This window comes from Pygoscelis adeliae, unplaced genomic scaffold (genome assembly GCF_000699105.1).
Source record: "Pygoscelis adeliae isolate BGI_AS28 unplaced genomic scaffold, ASM69910v1 Scaffold267, whole genome shotgun sequence".
NCBI classification, from domain to species: Eukaryota; Metazoa; Chordata; class Aves; order Sphenisciformes; family Spheniscidae; genus Pygoscelis; species Pygoscelis adeliae.
In genome coordinates, this window is record NW_008825150.1 from 5,696,024 (window position 1) to 5,715,044 (window position 19,021).

General features: G+C 36.9%; 1 protein-coding gene across 1 annotated transcript in view; it reads right to left on the reverse strand.

The window, feature by feature from the left end:
• PCLO (piccolo presynaptic cytomatrix protein) overlaps nucleotides 1–19,021 on the reverse strand; it is a 392,271-nt gene that overhangs the window by 180,874 nt on the left and 192,376 nt on the right. Inside the window, 1 exon segment of the mRNA XM_009328362.1 lies at nucleotides 18,400–19,021. This exon segment is cut by the window's right edge and continues 12 nt beyond it. Within this exon segment, the coding sequence (XP_009326637.1) occupies nucleotides 18,400–19,021 (622 nt within the window).

Here is a 19,021-nt window from a genome sequence, read left to right on the forward strand (position 1 = left end):
TCTCTTCTGGTATTTGAAGGCACAGTAGTCATTCTAGTACATTGCTGTACATATAGCAGACAGGAGCCAGGCTGGCTGAATAGTGATGAAGATTATCTTGACTGACGAATCACTGATGGCATTTACCTCAGCATGCATTATCTATGAGCTCTGTGTATTAGTGTGCAATTGCTTATTGTGTTGTTTGAACATCAGTTTACACATAAACACTAAGTACTGAAGTAATGATGAAACATTTTCCTTTATCTGCTCTGCTGTCTTTCTGGAAAACATTAAATGACTCTGTATCTGACCACAGCCAACATTTTTAATCTACACTGCTTTTCTGCCACAGTATCGATTCCTTCTTAAAGCATTTTACAAATTATATATTCATGAAATATAACTACAATGCTGTAATATAATAATAATTTCAGAGATGTAAGATAAGAAAGAATTAGAAAATGGAATACATATCCAATATACTTTAGCTCAAAGTAACATAAGAACAACAATGTTTTTTTCAAATTTTAGAACAATTAAAATTCGGAACCAAGTCAGGAGGAACCCACTGGCACAAGGGTCTCCTCCAAAAAACAAGCCTTGAGCTCTTTGTAAGACTTAAAAAGAAGACTCTGAAGCGGAGAGAAAAAGTGATACCATTACTTTCTAACTTGCTCATAGATCTGGGTCAGAGTGTAAGATCAGCCTGTTCCATTCAAGAGAAATTTCCTTAACATCTACACTGGTGTCATGACGCCCCAACACCACATAGTCTTCCTATGCAGCAGTTCTGAAAGAACACTGGAAAAGCACTGCACCACTTTATAAATATGGGTCCATATACATGAGGAATATACTCTACATCTTGTGAAAAATAATGTGTTTATATGTAAAAAGTTTGTGGGTTTTTGTGCATAATTCTCTAGTTCACCCCAAGAAGGGTAAGCACCCAGTGATCCAAGTGATTTGGAACCCATCTAGTTATTCGGAAACCACTGTGCTTGACACTTTGGAAACATACAGTATGAGCAAATGTCTGCTGCAGACTTCCTATATGAAGTGGAAGAACAGGTTCAGAAAAAGACAGTGCTCTGTCCCAACACTTTCCTTAAAGCATTGAATATTTTCTAAGATATAATAAATATGTGTATTTTCCATTCTGTCATCACAACAAAAAAAAAACATTTTTATGGGTAAAGAAAATGTGTTGTATTTAATAGTTAGCATTAAGTAAAAATTTAAAAGAAATATTATGTTAGCTTTCCAGGGGTAAGCCAAGTTCTGTTACAGAGGATGACACCTAACCTCAGGAGCTGACTACCTCATCCTTTTCTGAAAATATATGAATTGGTCACTGTGATGCAGAAAAGGCTGAATTAGATGGACTTTGATCTGAAATTGTGTTGCAGATCCTATCCTCACGAAACTACGTTCCAATTGTTGAACCGCACGTGAAAAAGAACAAACACCTGAAAACCTTCAACTTGTTCTTCAGTCTGTTCTTTCTGTATGACCAACTCAGGAGAAACTATAAAGCATTGATCACAATTCGCTCTTTCTCAGTTCGCCACCAAATTTCCAAACTACATTCAAACTCTGAATATTCTGCACTGCAGGAAAAAATATTTTCAACATATTTCTTTAAAAAAGTTTTGGAGTTTAATAGTAAATTATTAATAATACTATAACTTCCAGCAGAAAACTCACAAGTGATGACAATGATTTTCAGATAGAGGATCAGAAATATACTGGTGTTTTAAAGCATTTACATGTTTTTCCCCATTAAATAATTACCAGCTGTTTAGTATAATGAAGTTAAAACATACTTTATTTCAAATTTCTATGCTTTGTGAGCAGGACACCTTTCTTGTTCCACCTTGTTTCTTAATTTATTGCTCATTCCAGTGTCTGTGTAATATAATGTATCAATATGGGTAAGATACATGTCAAAATAAGTTACTAGAGACTGATAAAAACAGAATCACAAATATGATGCAAAATGAGACTTCTACAGTCTCAGCTATTCTATTAATATCTCCAGTTCGATACACACATTCAGAGCTATTCTGTATATCGAACCCCTTCTGGGCTTTGAAGTAAATGGAACTGATTATCATCGTCTGTGACTTCCCACCATTTACTTTATTGACTGTATTGTCAATACTTCTAGAACAAATCAGACAATTGGAAATTCTTCTCCATTAATAAAAACTTTTTTTTTTCCCCAGAAATATTTCCAGTAGGCTCAGAAGTAGAGGAGAAAACAACCCATGCCTGTGGTTTGGTTTTTGTTGTTGTTGGTTTTTTTTTTTTTTAAATCTGAATAGGAAAAAATGTCTTTCAGGAGAATCAGTCTAATTTTTCAGCTTGCCAGCTGCCAGGGCCTCATTTTTACTTTCTCTCCATAGACAGCTGGCAAACTATCACTTTATTTTTTTTCCCTACTATACAAAACTCCATTCTTTTTTCCCATGCAAACTTGTGCTTCTCCAATATAAAATTCAGATTTAAAGGATATTTTCTACTAGATCATTTCCAGTGGCACTAACTATTTCAATTGTTTAAATGAACAGTCTTTCTCCCTCTTCCCCACTTTCCATCTGTTTGGGTGTTCCATTTTTTATAATAATCAGAATTGAGAGATTTTGTTTTAAAGAAGGTGCAAAAAAGCCTCCCCATATTTGAAATAGTGGAATAACCAGTTCAGAGAAAAAAAATCATTCTGATTTCCTCAAGGCATGATCCACAGCTCACTGAATTAACAGAGGGTACCATTAACCTCAGAGAGTTTTATATGAGTTATCTAGTTAATGTCGTCTACAACAACCTCTGAGAAGTAAGCACAAGCTTCTATGGCTTTAAAAGTCAATGGACATACTCAGTTCTGAACTTAAGCCATTATAATAGATCACAAAGGGTTCAGAGGCAACTCTCGTTTAAAGTATTTCCTTCTCTCCTACTACTCCACATTTCTCTTTCTGCATCCTCAGTTGTGCCTGCACACCAGAATAAGCTGGCAAACTGCAGCAGACACAATTTTGCTGCTGAAACCAGTATGTAGATTAATGGGGGAGTAAGTCTAGTACTGTTAAGGAACTATTAAAGTGCATTATCTTGCATGAAGTGCAGCATTAATATAAGACTTCTAGTTCTTCAAATAACTTTTTTAGACAGTTTAGATTTCTCTACATAATACTACTAGAGTTTTATCATAAGCTGGACACATATCTGTTCTCCTGGACCCATGACTCTTCTCCTTTTCCCATATTTAATTTTAAAGTAACATCTTTTGAAGTTTCTTTTTGAGCTTGACCCATTTGATGGCACTTCTCTGTGCCCCTTTTCTGATAACATTCCTATCTGTGGTGCTTAAGGTGGCAATTTGGCTGACATAATAACACTGCCAGAGACTGCTGTGGATATTAATGAGGTAAAACATTCATGAAGCCAGCAAACATGCTTTAAAGTAATGACTCAATGGTGAAAATACAGAAGTGACATGAAGAAACATAAAAAGGAGAAAGGAATACAATTTGTAAATGATAGGAAGAAAGAAGGGGGAGAAGGAAAAGGACTAACAAAAGTTTGAAGAATGGATGGAGAGGTTACACAGGCTGAACAGAACAGGAACATGTGCATATCCAGTGTGAACTGGATGCGAATGACTGGGAAAGCAATAAGAAATAGAAACAGAAATGAGGTGACCATTTTCTTCTTCATTTATTTTCTACCTTACACTTAGCATTCCACATTAAGCACACAAACAGGTAATTATAGAAGACAGAAAAAACTATGATAAATTTTATTATTTCCCTTTTTTCCCTTCAGTTATACCTTAATCATTTATCTTAAATTTTATCTGCCTTAAAATGCAGATATAATATGATATATTTATTATTAAAAAGTTGAATTAATAAAATGTATGACCTCTTGTAACAAACATTGCTCCCTGTTACTTGGATATGATATTTATGGTTTATAAACAAACTTTTCTATTTCAACAGGATTTGAAGGACACATCATCTGCACACGCAATTATTTGCTTAAACATACTATAAGCAATTGATACTGAGTAGTAATGGAAAACATTAGTATTTCTTCAAGACCAAGGGTCATACATCTCAAGAATCTTTGAAGAATTTGTAAAACAAAGTAGAAATAGGAGTCAAAAACATTCTAGTTCCAGGGTCATTGTTCTGCAAGAAAATTTAGAGCTACTTTAATACAGACATTTGCTTAAAAATTATTAAAAAAAAAAAAAAATTCTTCCAAAATAGAGGAAAAGATTCCAACATTAAGATTCTAAAAATCATATTCAAAGACATTCCAAAATAAAAAGGCATTAATGAGTGCCAACTTGAATTTGGGATGGTGCTGTAACTTAGAAGTGTTTTGGCAGTGCTCCATCACTTATGCTTCAATTGTAGCTTCTTATTATTTTCGTATAAAACATGGAAATCTTTTTAATGTCATATTTTTAAAGGAAATCCCTCATAGGGATGTTTTACAGAATACTGTCACTGGATTTGGGGGATCTTTATTTTCAAGCCTAGTTTCCCATAACATAGGAATGAGAGAGGCATTTTCTAATCTATTGGTTAAAAATCCAGAATACATTTATAATAGATTTTCTCTCTATAATGATGACAGAAATTGAGGTGCTAGTAACTCAGAATTTATATATCATCTATGCATTACATGCCTATAAACAGATACTATTTTTTATTATGAAAGGATGATTTCTCAAAACTTCAGCATATCAAAAGAACATCTAGAAAAAAAGGAGGAGGTTTTAGTGGCAAAAAAAAAAATCCAGCAATTTCCCAAATTACTCTAACCTAATTACTGGGTTTGAGAGCTTAATGGGGGGCATAGACTAGGGTTTCCTGAACTGTACTATTTCTTTATAAAGCTGCATAGGAAGTGCTTGAGGGAACATAATTTGCTTCTGAAGTGAAGCAGTATAGCAGTTCGAGTGTCACTGCACTCGAGCTAATGAGAGCAACAACACTAACTAGAAGAGCAGGACTTGGGAGAGGTTCCCATACTCTTCCCATCCTGTTTTATATCCACCCAAAGCATTAAAAATCTTGGCTAGAGAGCCCAATGCAGGCCCAGTAAGATGGTCAGGGCTTGAGAAGAGTGGCTGTTCTATGAAGAGAGGCTAAGGGAACTGAGCTTCATTAGCTTGGGAAAAAACAGCTAATTGCTGTCTTCAACTCTCAAATGCAGCACTACTGAAAAGGCAGACTCAGACTCTTCTAAAAGATGCAGAGTGAAGGACAAAAGGCACAAGTTGCACAAGGGAAATTAAGCATTCTTCACCATGAGAGCACTGAAGTCACAGAACAGGATGCCCAGAGAGATAGTGAAATCTCCACCCTTGGAGATTTTCAAAATTCAACTGGACAAGTCCTTTAGTCATCTGATCTAACATTGGAATTAGCACAGCTCTGAGGTGGAGGTGAGACTACATGACCTCCACAAAACCTTCCCAATCTAATTTGTTAGTGATCCTTTTCTCAGTCACTGTGATGGCTGAGGAGTTTAGCTAGTTAATGTTTGCAAAACATAATACCGGCACCAACATCCTGAAGGATTTACTGCCAAGATGCTGTGGAAGGTGTGAAAGAGTAAGGAGTGCAGTATTTATTTTTATTAAATAAAAGCTTCAATGTAGGCAAAAATGTTCCATAACTGCAGTGGTGCTGAGATGAGAAATACTATTAGTCATGTTTGCAAAATATCCTCCAGAAAAGCCATTTGCTTTTTTACATTTTTTTTAATATATATATATATATATAAAGTAAAAATGTTATTTTATAACATTGTCAAAAATTTTTGTTTTCTTTGGTGAGCTCTTGGGCCAAATGATGAAGAAATGGAAAAAAGAGATAAAAATGGGTTCTTCTGCCTGGGTTACGGTTCTCTCAGACAAGCCATGTTCAAACAGGCTGTCAGAACATAAGGACTCGGAGCAGCCTACACTACTGCTGTCAAAAGAATGACTTTTACTGCCTAAAGAAATATCTGGAGGCATTACTATAAAACTCTCTATACTACTACATCACTGATCATTTGAGCAAAGGACGAACTCACTGATTCCTTTCCATTCTTCCTAGAAGGCCATGATAATTCTGCTGTGGGTTATAACTTAGGAATCATAAAAGGAGTATCAATATGATGTAAGTGATTAACTCAGCAAGTAAAATTTCTGAAAAAGACAGTCATTGGTTCCAACTTTAACTCAGACGAGAAGCATAATTTTATTTCACTGTTACCCTCTTACATCATATATATACAGCAAAAATACAACTATGAAAGAGGTTACAGAAAATGTGCTCCACAAGTTATGAAGTAAATATTACTTCCAAGCTACCTTATGATTTCCTGAGGCTTATGTCACTGTGTTTTATTAAGGCTATACAGCAGTTGAAAATAACTGAGTCTCTAATCTTCCCTATATTAGACTTAAATTTTAGGTGGGTGTCCTGGTTTCGGCAGGAATAGAGTTAATTTCCTTCTTAGTAGCTGGTACAGTGCTGTGTTTTGGATTTAGGACCAGAACAAAGTTGATAACACACCGATGTTTTAGTTGTTGCTGAGCAGTGCTTACACTAGTCAAGGACTTTTCAGCTTCCCATGCTCTACCAACTGAGAAGGTTGGAGGTGCACAAGAAGCTGGGAGGGGGCACAGCGGGGGGGCCGCTGCTCAGGAACTGGCTGGGCATCAGTTGGTGGGTGGTGAGCAATTGCACTGTGCATCACTTGCTTTGTGTATTATTATTATCATTATTACATTATTATTATTATTGCTATTATTATTTTATTTCAATTATTAAACTTTTTATCTCAACCCACGAGTTTTTCTCCCTTCTACTTTTCCAGTTCTCTCTCCCATCCCACCGGGGGGAGGGGGGCGGGGGGAGAGTGAGCGAGCAGCTGTGTGGTACTCAGTTGCCGACTGAGGTTAAACCACAACAGCGGGTAACTCTCATTCTGATTCACCCCGTCCATCACCCTTCCTGACTATCTTTTCACCTCTGGCAACTGCTGACTGTCTGTATCAAGCAGCTATCCAGATTTAGAGAAATCAGGACCTTTAAACTTCTCATCTTACACACGCTGAGGAAATCCCCAGCATTTAATCCTCCTTCAGACCTTCCTCCATATAGTTATTTAATTTCAAACCCTGCCTTTACTTTTAGTTAATGGCTAGCCCATTTAGCCTGTTTGGCATTTATGGTCCTACACCAGGGAAAAGGCTTGCCAGGCAGTGTAAGAGCACCAGCACACTTGATGCTTGAGCTGGATTTGGCATTAGCAAACAGCTTGCAAGGTGAGTAAGGTGAGATACTAAAAGCTGTATTTTGATAGGAACCATTTAGATTGGAAGAGAGAAGGTGTCAGAGAGAAACCGGCTGGGAAACAGAAGTAGGATTTAGCAAGGAGATTAGAGGGAAGATATGGACAGATGGAGAACGTGAACAGAAATTGAACTAAGACCCAAATTCATTCTGTACAAAATGCAAAGAAGTTCTGGAGGAGGAGAGCCAAAAGGCAGGCTTCCTCTGTAGTCTCATACAGAGGGAGAGGAAGAATACGAAGAGAGAAATTTCAGGCTCTGCATCAGTTTCAGAGAGATGGCTAAGCCATATCCTGTGACAATGTTTCAGACTTACCCCAGTATTTGGAGTTTCTAAATGGCTGACTCGGGCATCACAGCACTGAGCAAACTGGCTACTGTTAATTCCTGTCTCGTATCTTCATTCTAAATGCAGAGACTGTAAGCACTTACCATACCATTACCCATTACAGATCCCACTCCCTGAGCTGAACTTTGCAGCAGGTAAATCACTTTTTTGAGCTTCTGAAGAAGTTTACCAATGTTCAACTCCTTCTTGGTAACAAAACTGGAAATTATTTGGAGAAACTGAACTGAGAAGATAAGCACAAAGGAAAAGCTATCTCGGTCTCTCCAGGTCAGATTTGAGAACCGTTCACAGGATAGCTTCTGAAATCTGAATTGGTGTCAACAAAGCCAACCTTGTTCTGTAAATAAGAGGTTTGTTTGCACTATGATGCCCATCTGTCAGCAGCCATTCACCTTAAAGGCATGCTGGGAGAAACTGGAAACTATTGGAAAGACTTTTTTTTTTTAAATGACATTTCAGTGAATTAAATGAACATTAATATTTTTTTTTAATTGAGCTTTGGCACCTAGAAAACAATTTATAATCCTAACTTTAACTGAATCATAACTTTTGCTGTGCAGAATTGATAAAAGGAAACTAGTACATGAGCAAATAATCCACTGTTTTTAATGAGAGAAAAAGCAGAAAATAAGAACATAGAAGACTCTGAAACAGGCTTTTCAAAAGACCATGTATTCACCTGACCAAAAGCAGTCTCAGTCATCTACAATCTCTTTGTAGTCAATGGAGAAATGGGTGGGATTAATAATATTTTAAAGTACAAATATAAAACAAGTAGATGAAATGTTCCCTTGGAATACTTCTGCCTGCAGACTGTAACAGGAATCTACAGTGACCAGGTCAGGTGTGATTTTACACCACCAATACCTAACATTAAACATGATCTTTCCAATCCTTCATATCTTAACTAGGTAGCCTATGTCTTTGTGTAAGTCAAGGAAGACACTAGACCTCTCCAGGCTTCTGAAGAGAAATGTAAAGAGAGGAAAGTAAAATGGGGAATAAATGCCACTTCAGCTAAGGGATATAAGGAACAAGACAGGTGGCATTTAGGCTATTTGATTATGGACCTATTTTCTTTGTCTCAGCTTCCTATCTTTTAAATGAAGACTGAACGACCGAAGTCATTCAGATTATAGAAAGAGCCCTATATGGTCTGAGTGGCTAGTTTACTTGAGCACTCTGTGACAAATGCTGTATCAATACAAATTGACAGCAATGATGTGGACGATAATGTATAAGAAGAGCCATGAATACTAAATAAAGTCGTATTTAACTTTAGAATTCAATTTTTAAAGATAATGCTATTACTCATACTGCTCAAGATATTCTTGGCTTGGAAGGGATATCAGTCATGTAGGCTATCTACTCCTTTATGTTATTCCCAATATTCAGACATAATACAGCTTCACTAAAATATATTGATTATAAGGCATTTGTGCTATTGCAATTACAAAGTTTTTGTTCATATCTACTAAATATCCCAGGCCACAAATTGAGATGATCTATTTCCTGCCCCCACTGGATGTGAAGAGTGGTTAGTAGCTGCCCTATGTACAGTAATGTTTAACACAGTGAAAGACTCTTATCTTGTCCAGCTTTGGTCTTTCTAGATGAACACAGCCAGATCCTTCAGCCTTTCAACCAATGCTTGTTGTCTAAATCTTTTATGCTTTCTCTTCTACTCAACTTTGATTTTTTCAGTCTCACTAACTCTTAAGTGGTGCTGACGTAAACTGCGTGTAGTATTATAGTTGAAGCCTCACCAACCACCGAGTAGGGTAGAACAATTACAACACATATCTTACCCATGCACAAGTTGTCAGCATTTCGCAAGAACACCATTGCCTTTCTTGGAAGCACTTCATATTTTTAAGTCATATTAAGTCTGAACTTTTGCTACTACACCTGAACATTTTCAGTACTGCTATTGCCTAAACAGCTATATTTCTGAATTTTTTTTTCTTCTTTTGTACCTGTAGTGTCTGTATCATTACTGAATTTGATTTTGGAACATTGCTCTGAATTGCAATTCTGCTTTCCAAAGTAATTGTGTTTCCTATATTGATCTGAAAATGCTATATGAGTGCTTTCTCCACACTCTAAATTGCAATTGAATTATTAAAGAGTCAAGCCTATGACAAACCCTTGTTTGACCCACTTAAAGCTGCCTTCCAGTTTGACGGTGACCAATTTTACCTACGATATCTACTTCCAGTTGGTGGATGGAAAGTAAACTTCCATTAAAAAATAGTAACGGCAAAAATTTTAGTTTATCAATAAATAATATCGTGCTGGAATAAGAAAGTAAAGAAGTACAGTGGAACGGACTATTTTTCTCAGTATTTCATACTACATAAATTTGATGTTGCAGCATCAATATGTACACCCATATGCCTACACCTAGTTTAATTCATAACTGTAAATATAGTTATTTATCTTAACAAATTATTTTTAACATGAAATCACTGACTCAGAAAACCAATGCCTGAATAGAAGGATTTTGAGGATCAGAATAGAGGTAAAGTTAGTTCTAACATAGGCAAGCCTTATCAATAAAAAAACAAACCCAAAACTGTTAGGTGTTATTAGCCCACATTGCAATTTGAAACACTGATAGCATGAGAAAATCTGGCCTAGCTAGTATTTCTAGAGATGAGAAGTAAAACTTCAGAGCTCTGGTAGATAATTTATGAAGTTAATACTGCAGTGATGAGTATTAATAACACACATTTAGCCCAAAGATTACTGGCTACCTTAATTTCATCCTTTTTTTATTTTTACTTTTTGGGGTGATCATATGGGGTATATCTAGCTCTGCAGATATTTTTCGTATTTTTCTTTAGGGGAAAATGTAGAGTTTTGAAATTTTTAGTTGCTCATATGCTAAAAATAAATTAATCTCCAGGAACAAGTATGTCCCTGGAGAAAGTACGCCCACTAATCAGAATTTAAAGGAGATGCACCCCTTTAAATTCTAAGGAATTGATTGCACAGAATAATTATCTCAATACTGGCATACCCTGAACTGTTTCTAAAAAAAAAAAACCCGCCCCAAAACAAAAAAACAGGGAGAATTTTAAATGCACAGATTTGTGTTAAAGGAGCATCCTAGAGGCCTCATATGCAGAAGAAAGGTAACCATTCACACAGTGGAGAATGAAGATGCATACAGAACATCTTTTTACTGTTCTGAATATTTTGTTGTATTTAATTATATCTGATCATAAGTTTTGGATGTACTGTGGTTCTGGGGTTTTTTTAGTAATCTTCATATAGGACATATGAGCTATCATGGATTTTTGCCAGCCTTGGTTCACTTCCAAGCAACATTTAATCACATTTGGCTGATCAACACAATATTTTACAAACTTAAAAGTATTTTAATAAAATGATGGGAAAAAGTGTTGGAATTAAAGCTTGCATTTTGTTATGAGATGAAGTTTGGACTACTTTGACAGAACAAATTGGTTTTCTCTGGTTAGTGCACATTGCTACAGTTTGCAGGGAGGTTTTAATGCATGCAAAGTAGATTCCTTCTGGAGAAAACTAAATAGGAAGCTCCGTCCTAAGTGTACCTCAAATGTGCTCAAATCCCAGTAGGGAAATCCAGTCCAAACCAGTGACTGGCTCCTTTTGGACAACAACACAGTGTACTTGCAGATACTTTAGCATCAGCTACTTTGATCTATTGCTCTGCTTTTATTGTACCAAACAACTTGCTAACATAGCACAGTCAGTGCTTCCTTTCTAGGGAAGATTTTATAGACATTGGTCTTCTGCTCCTTTTGGAGAATGTATGTTCATTTGCTCAGTACAGTATAATTTCTGTGTGCTTCAGTCACAGCTGCTCATAAAAGTGTGGACAGAATAAAATGCAGGAAGCCAAACTTATCAGCAGAACATGTGAAAGAAACTCTCTTTTGAGTTCAGTCAGGCAATTACACTAGTAGAAATTTTACCCTCCTACTACTCATTCAGACTAACTACAGTAATCCATGGCTTGATAGGAGACGAAAAAGAGCTGAAGTAGGCCAAAACTTGCTGGTCGGTATGTGCCCCTCTGTCATTCTTCTGTGCCTGCTCGGTTCTGCTGTATACATTTACATGCTGTATGTATTACTTTAAAGTAGGGAATATGATATTGGCCTCTCTCCACACCCGAAACTCAAAGTATTCCTAAAATGGATAACCGAGATAACCAAGTCAGCTGGAAATGAGTGGAAAGATATTATTGTACCTTCATCCTTTGTCTTTCATGGAAGATAAGAGAGTGAGGGATGGGATTTGTGGCCAGGGGCGGTTTTTTAATGGGTATATGAGAGCTGGCTGAAGAGGAGGATGGATAAGCTGACAGCAGGTGAGAAAAGGCCCAAGTGACAGAAAACCTAGGCTCTTTGTCAACTCTGCCATAAATCTCATGCTTTTTAAAAGATTGTTAAGGATTCCCTTTGAAAAGCAGAAAAGTGAATACCATAATAATTTTCTATTATGCATGAATGTCCCTTGGTTGAATACAGAAGGTGTGAAATCAACTAATTTAAAAGTATCAGGCAAGAGAGACTGACCCAGTTAAATGTGCTTTAGAAAATAATGTTTATATGATATGTTGACCAATGTGGGGTAGTCTTTCTGTTTTGAACATCTGACAGATGGAAAAAAGAAGCCTCATTTGAGTCACATAAATGTTATTCGAAAGGATTTCAAATACAGCACAGGAAGCAGTAGCTTGAAATGTTAACAGGACTCTAAATTGTAAATAATTCAGACCATTAGGGGAAAAAGTAATCTTAAATCTAGCTAAAACCACATAGTTAAAGAAGATAGGTGAATCCTATTTTACTATTTATACAGGGATAAGATCGTCTAGAATTGTTTCTAGATATGAGTGAGATCCTCTTTCCAATTCAGTTTCCAGTGAACTTGTTTGAAACACACAAAAAAGTGTGTGACTTGATATTCAAGCACAAAAGGAACTCAGTACATCTACACCTTCTCTGGATTGCTGGCCTGAATTCAATCTCAAAATAAGATCTCCTGTCCATAAGCAACAAACCAGCCTCATATGCAGCTCCAGGGGACTCTTCAGGGATGTAGAACCCTGTGTGCCTAATCAGAGCTGGTGACTTAGCCTATTGCTAAGTGTGGTAACATACCGTCAGGCAGACCCAGGTATACAGTTCACAAACTGCATGCAAATCAGTTGAATCATGCAAATCAGGCTGCTCCCAGACTGTTCTTTAAGACTGGTGTATGCATGGCCAAAATGAAGGACCGGGTGTCACCAGTGCCTGAAGAAGAGTTTCATTAAACCACAGCCCACAGACATCACTTAGAAGCAAAGGAAAAAAAAAACTTGCACTTTAAATCCAGGTTACTCTAACATCATACTATAAAAGACGGTTCCTCACTCAATATCCATCTGGACTGAAACCCAAATAGCAGCTCTTTCTGCAAGAGGTACAGGCTCCTTTATATTGAAATATAACTTTTACAGAAAACAATATGTTCTTCCATTTTCTGGACCAGTTCACGGGACTAAGATGGAAAATTAAAGTCACTGAATTAAGCCTTTTGCAGTTACAAACATGCAACTACCTATTTCTCAGACCACAAAAATACTTCTGAATACTTTACGGTAACTATAAGAGCTATAACAAAGTACCAACCCATTTTAGCTGGAATTAGGCCCAGATAACAAGAAACCAAGGGAAACACCAATGTCCTGTGCTCCAACAATAGAAGAAATCTGTTACCTGAAATTCTGGCATGACACTAAGAAAGAACCTACTCCCTGCTTCTGAGGAAGGTAAACAGAAATACCCAACCCCAAACCAGGTAATTATCCCTACTCTTTATCTCTATTCATTACCCAAGCAGAACATTCCTCACTATCATACAAGTCTGGTGATCAGCTTAGTCCTGAATAAACAAGCAAAACATCATGGATATGATATATGGAAGGTTTTCATTCTACTGGGAGCAACTATCCTGCTTCGCCTCTTCAGTGCCCAGATGTATAGCACACCTGACACAGCAAAGGACAGCCCAAATCACTGAAGTCCTAACCTTCAGTTTTAAAGCTGAAAACTTTAGGATACCATAAAAGATAAAAGACAGATTAATGTGCTTTGTTTTCATTACTTTTAAATTTATGTCATTTAAGGAAATTTATACTTTTAAAATCAGTATAAAATAACTTCTGGCCTTACTATAGCAGCAGATGAAATCCTGCAGTTCTTACCTAAATAAAGAAACAATCCTTTGGGATTTTGCTTGAAATCATTATCTTTTTTACCATAGTATACAGATTTGAATTATATTTGCCTTACAATTGCAGCAACTCACATTAGATGATAAATTTGAAAAAAGCCTCTGTTAACTCTCTTAATAAACAGATTGATAGAATTTTTTCTAAGTGTTGAAGCTTAAATGTACAGTTTTTACCCTGAAGCTGAGAGGCTGTTGACAGATGTGTCTTTGCATTAGTTTCATTAATACAAACACTTCTGCTGAGTCTTTATGCACTGCTTAGCTGTAGATGTTACATGTGTGTGACAGTTCACGTGCAAGATCTTTTGCAATTTGCTTCAGTTTAGTTGAGCAGGCATTTTGCATCCAAAGGCAAAAGGAAGACAACTTCCATCTTTGATTACACATATGCAGTGTGTACAAGTGCCAAAGGTGACTGTGACTGGCATGTGACGATACTGTGATGCACTGGTGTAGAGCTATTTCTTTATTAAACTAGACAGGTACTCACAATTTTTTGTTGCTGCTGAATGGACGAATTTCAATCTCTGCTTCCAAACTCTACTAACACTTCCCGGTGGGTGTCCTCATGGAAACCACTGCTATGGCTTTGCACTCCATGGAATCCTACCATGCTGGAGTGTGGGACAGTCTATCAAAGTCAGTGTTGGGGAGCTCATTGTCACTGGGAGCTCAAGCAGCACAAAGCTCACAAAACAGGAAAATTAGGTATCTTTGCAAAGTATCAATTCCAGTTGGGTGGCTTCCACAACTTTTTTTGGTGCTGACAACCTATAGCTCAGAATTTTTCCTTGACATAGCTACACTTGATTACTAATATATATCACAGAAATGTACAGCACATAAGAACTACCAAAGGGAACATAATGGAAAGCAATACTTTTACTTTGGATTAATAGGAAGCCACCATCTATGTTCATTCAAGTGTTCTTACAGAGGCAATGACTACAACAGACAGTAAATGAAAATGTAATGTGAACATATAACTCGTTACCTGAAAACTAAATGTGCCATCACTGAAAGCAGTATTATCTGGATACTTATTATTATGTGATTAGCTGCCAGGTTATTTTCCAGCCTTTCACTTACACTAGATTAGATAAAACTTTGTAATAACTTCCTATAAAAGGTGCATTAAAGAATAAAATTATATTTAAAGCAGCAGTTCTAAAACATAGAGACATAATTTAATCATCTTAGTCATAGTCTCCATAATCTTTTTTAGTGAAATGTTGTAATAAATATATTTTTCAATGGAAGAAGTACATGAATGATGAAAGTGCACTGCCTGAAGGACAAGGTGCCATTTCATTGTAATCCTTAGAAAGAGACCAATTTTATTCTTACCCTTTTAGTCCCACTGATTGCACAAGTATCAACTTTTTTGATAAACTGTCATAAAAAGAAGCCTGTGAAACATACACATGCACACATGAACACCCTTTTCACCTGCAATGTTTATGAATGCAAACAAAAACATAACCCTGAAACAAGAACTATTAAAAAAGTGATGGGATATTCATCCATGCAAAAAATATTCATATACACACTCCATTTCCCTAAGGTAGTGAAAGATCATTCTTTCATTTCCATTTCATTCTTTTATGTTCAGCTCTAGTAAATTCTCTTTTCCAGAGTGAGCTGTTTCACAAGTTTTTCTGCACTGAACTTCATTGTTTTGAATGACATAACTGATCCCTTCTACCTTTCCCTTTTTATAATTAGGCAATTAGGAGCTCTCCAGTCAGGAGGCACAAAAGGGGTACACAGAGAATTAACAGACAAGGACTTGTGGGCACTGTACAAAAGCCGTTGTGGGCACTGTACAAAAAGAATGAAAAAACAGTCCCAGTGCCAAAAATATTTTAAAGTTGAGGAAACATCTTATTTGCACACTTAGCAGGATAATCCAAAAGCGATCCTGTATTAAAACTCAAGTATAACAACAATATGTTGCTATAACAACACAGTTCTACAGTTGAAAAAATGTCACCAAGGTTTACCCTTTGTCAGCAGTGACGCTGTGTGTATGCTAACCTTCAGGAAGAACTTTTGAGTGTGACAAAAGGTACAAAAGAAGAATTCACTGTCCACTCTTTCTGGTGCTTCCAAGATGTTACAGTCCTAAAACCAGGTTCTCAGCTGGTATAAACAAACATAGACGTGCTGGAGAGAATACTGTAAGTCTCGTGGAAACTAGGAGATGATTTAGATCTTATACTGCAGATCCCTCCTTCACAACATAACTGGACTGAGTAATTGAGAACTGAAACTGATACAGCAACTGCAAAAGCAATTTATGCCCATATTTCCAGATGCTGATGAGGTCATTAGATTACTTTCTGTAAGTGTCACTCTCAATATTTTCTTTTTTTGGAATATATCTCTTTTCCTCTTTTAAATTTCATGTACCTGATCCCAGTCTAACTGAACCTCAGATACTTAATTAACAAAACCCTATCAGAAAAAGAGGGTATAACAGACTTAATGCTTTTGAGTGTGACAAAAGGTACAAAAGAAGAAATCACTGTCCACTCTTTCTGGTGCTTCCAAGATGTTACAGTCCTAAAACATCAGAGCTGAAAGCAGCCATGAGTCATGGGAGGTTTACAGAGCAGCTTCCTCACCATGTGCCACATGACAAAGTTAGGGCAGCGCACTTTATATCCGTGGAATTTTTTTACTTTCCTTGCACTTGTCTACTTGCACCCCCTATTTCATAAAAATATCCACCTCATTTATTTAGACTGTAAGTACTTTGAGACATGGGCTATTTGCTGCTTGATGGCTGCATGCTAATAAGAACAACATAGCTCATTACTGTTTGGACTCAAGGCAAAATGGTAATAAACGTGGGTAAAAAATAAACAATGATGTACAAGCCCTTTGTTTCCATGTCTCTAATGAAAACTCTATGTGTTCAAATTCTACTGTAAAGGCCTTTAAACAATCAGCTATTTATAGAATTTATCATCCATCATACAAAGTATACAATTCATATCAAACATATATGTAGCTATGAAATAGGTGAACTGAATAATTTGTCCTCAGTAATAGTTTCACTACACCGACAGTTATTTTACAATATTATACCTGCTCTCCAATATCTAGTGGAACCCAACACTTTCTAACTCATGAGCAACGTTCTTCAAGATGCTGTTCCAAACCCACTACATGAAACTTTCGTGCTCGTGCTACAGTTTCCCCCATTGTGCTAATCCTGCATTAGGGAATGATGTTGATATGGAGTGCCAATGCCATGACTACAGTTCTCCCTTCAAAATTCCAAGTACTGTTTTCCAAGCAGTAACACCATAGGAAGCATTTAATATCCGCACAAATATATGAAGCTGCAGAAACTGCTTACATTGGGAGACTTGGAGGGTATAACCAGATAATTCTGCACTTGAAAGCCACCACAAATTATCATAGAGAACAAACCCTCTTTATTTTATTCAGCCTGTACTAATGACTCATGTATTCACAGATAACTGAACATAAATGATAAAAATTGCTGAAGAACTCAAATGGCAACTCTTCCAGAGCTCTAACAAATAAGATACTGATCCTGCAACTGGCAGAAGAGAATGGACTCGGACAAAAGGACAGCCAAGAACATGTTAAATTATAAAGTTTTTTTTTATCCAAGACTTTTTCCTCTTATTCATAAACAACTGACTGATTCCCAAATCAGAAATCTTACTGCTCAAGGAAAAGGAATACTGCAGAAATGAAAAATTTTAATCCTGATGATGTCAGCCTTATTCAAAATTGCTTCCTCTGACCCCATAAGAAACAGTCCTCAACACTTGCATAACTTCTTGATAATCCCCCTTATCCAAAACAAACAAACAAAAAACGGATTTGTGATATGAGACCTTTTGGTCTGGGAGAGATAAAATATGTACACATTGGGACATAAGATTACCCACAGAATCAGAAATGGCCAAGAAACCTCACGAGGGTCAAAAAGGACAGCTAACTAAGGTAACTGTAAATCTGGTGTTAGCTGCCTCTCAGAAGGCACATGCAGTAATTTCAAGGTAAATGCACTACAGACTGTGCCACAAGAGCTGAGTGTTGTACGATTAGAAAGTAAATGCTTTTGATTTTCTGAAGAATTGGCAGTAACCACTGTATTGGCAATTAATTGCCGTGTAAAACATAGGTGCCTTCCAAATTCTGAACAAGAATTTGTTGTGTTTTTTTCTGAATCTTAGTAAGACTGTAATATGGATTCCTCTATTTCCAGGCAAAGCAATGAAGCAAATAACCATTGCTTTAGATAGCAGACATTCCTTGGGATCTTTGAGCAAGGTGTGCAAAAAGACTACATACACAGGTATTGCAAATGAGTGTGTCAGCCCTCATGCCGTACTGATAGCTGTAGAATTCCATATTGAAAAAAAAAAAAGCAAATACTTCTTACCATGAAACCCTCAGTGTACTGAAACTGAGCTCTGGAACTGTCTTCTGCTGTGGGACTCAGGGGCTTAGGATCAGACATTGAGCGTTGCATCATCTTTGCTGCCTTTGGGCTTGATGGAGGAACCTTGGCAATGTCAGCATGCAGCATCTTCTGAGGGCTGATGTCATCAGTGATGGGTTTTTCATAGGGTACAAATGCTGACTCTATAACTTTGCTTGGTGAAACAGGTGAAATGGGTGAATAGAGAACTTTGGGAGATTTGGGAGGGGAAGGGACTACCTGCAACGTGGAGTCTGGACAAAGGTGGGATGAGTATCCTATCTCTAATGGTGTTGGGCGTTTTTTATCTTTCTGAGGAGATGAAGCTGACAGATATTGGGGACTTTGAGTATCTGACTCTGTCTCTGTTTGACATCCCAAACTTTCTCCTTTATATGTCTTTTCTGGAGCTGAAATGTGCTTTATGATTTCAACCTTAGCATCCAATCGGGCCCTGATTGAAGGTGTTCTTATTGTTCCTACAGGTTCTGTTTGTACTGAAATCTCTGCCACTGTCTGAACTGCAATACTAGATACTTTGGAGAATTGTTTAGCTTTGTCTGCCTCAGTGGTACTCTCACTG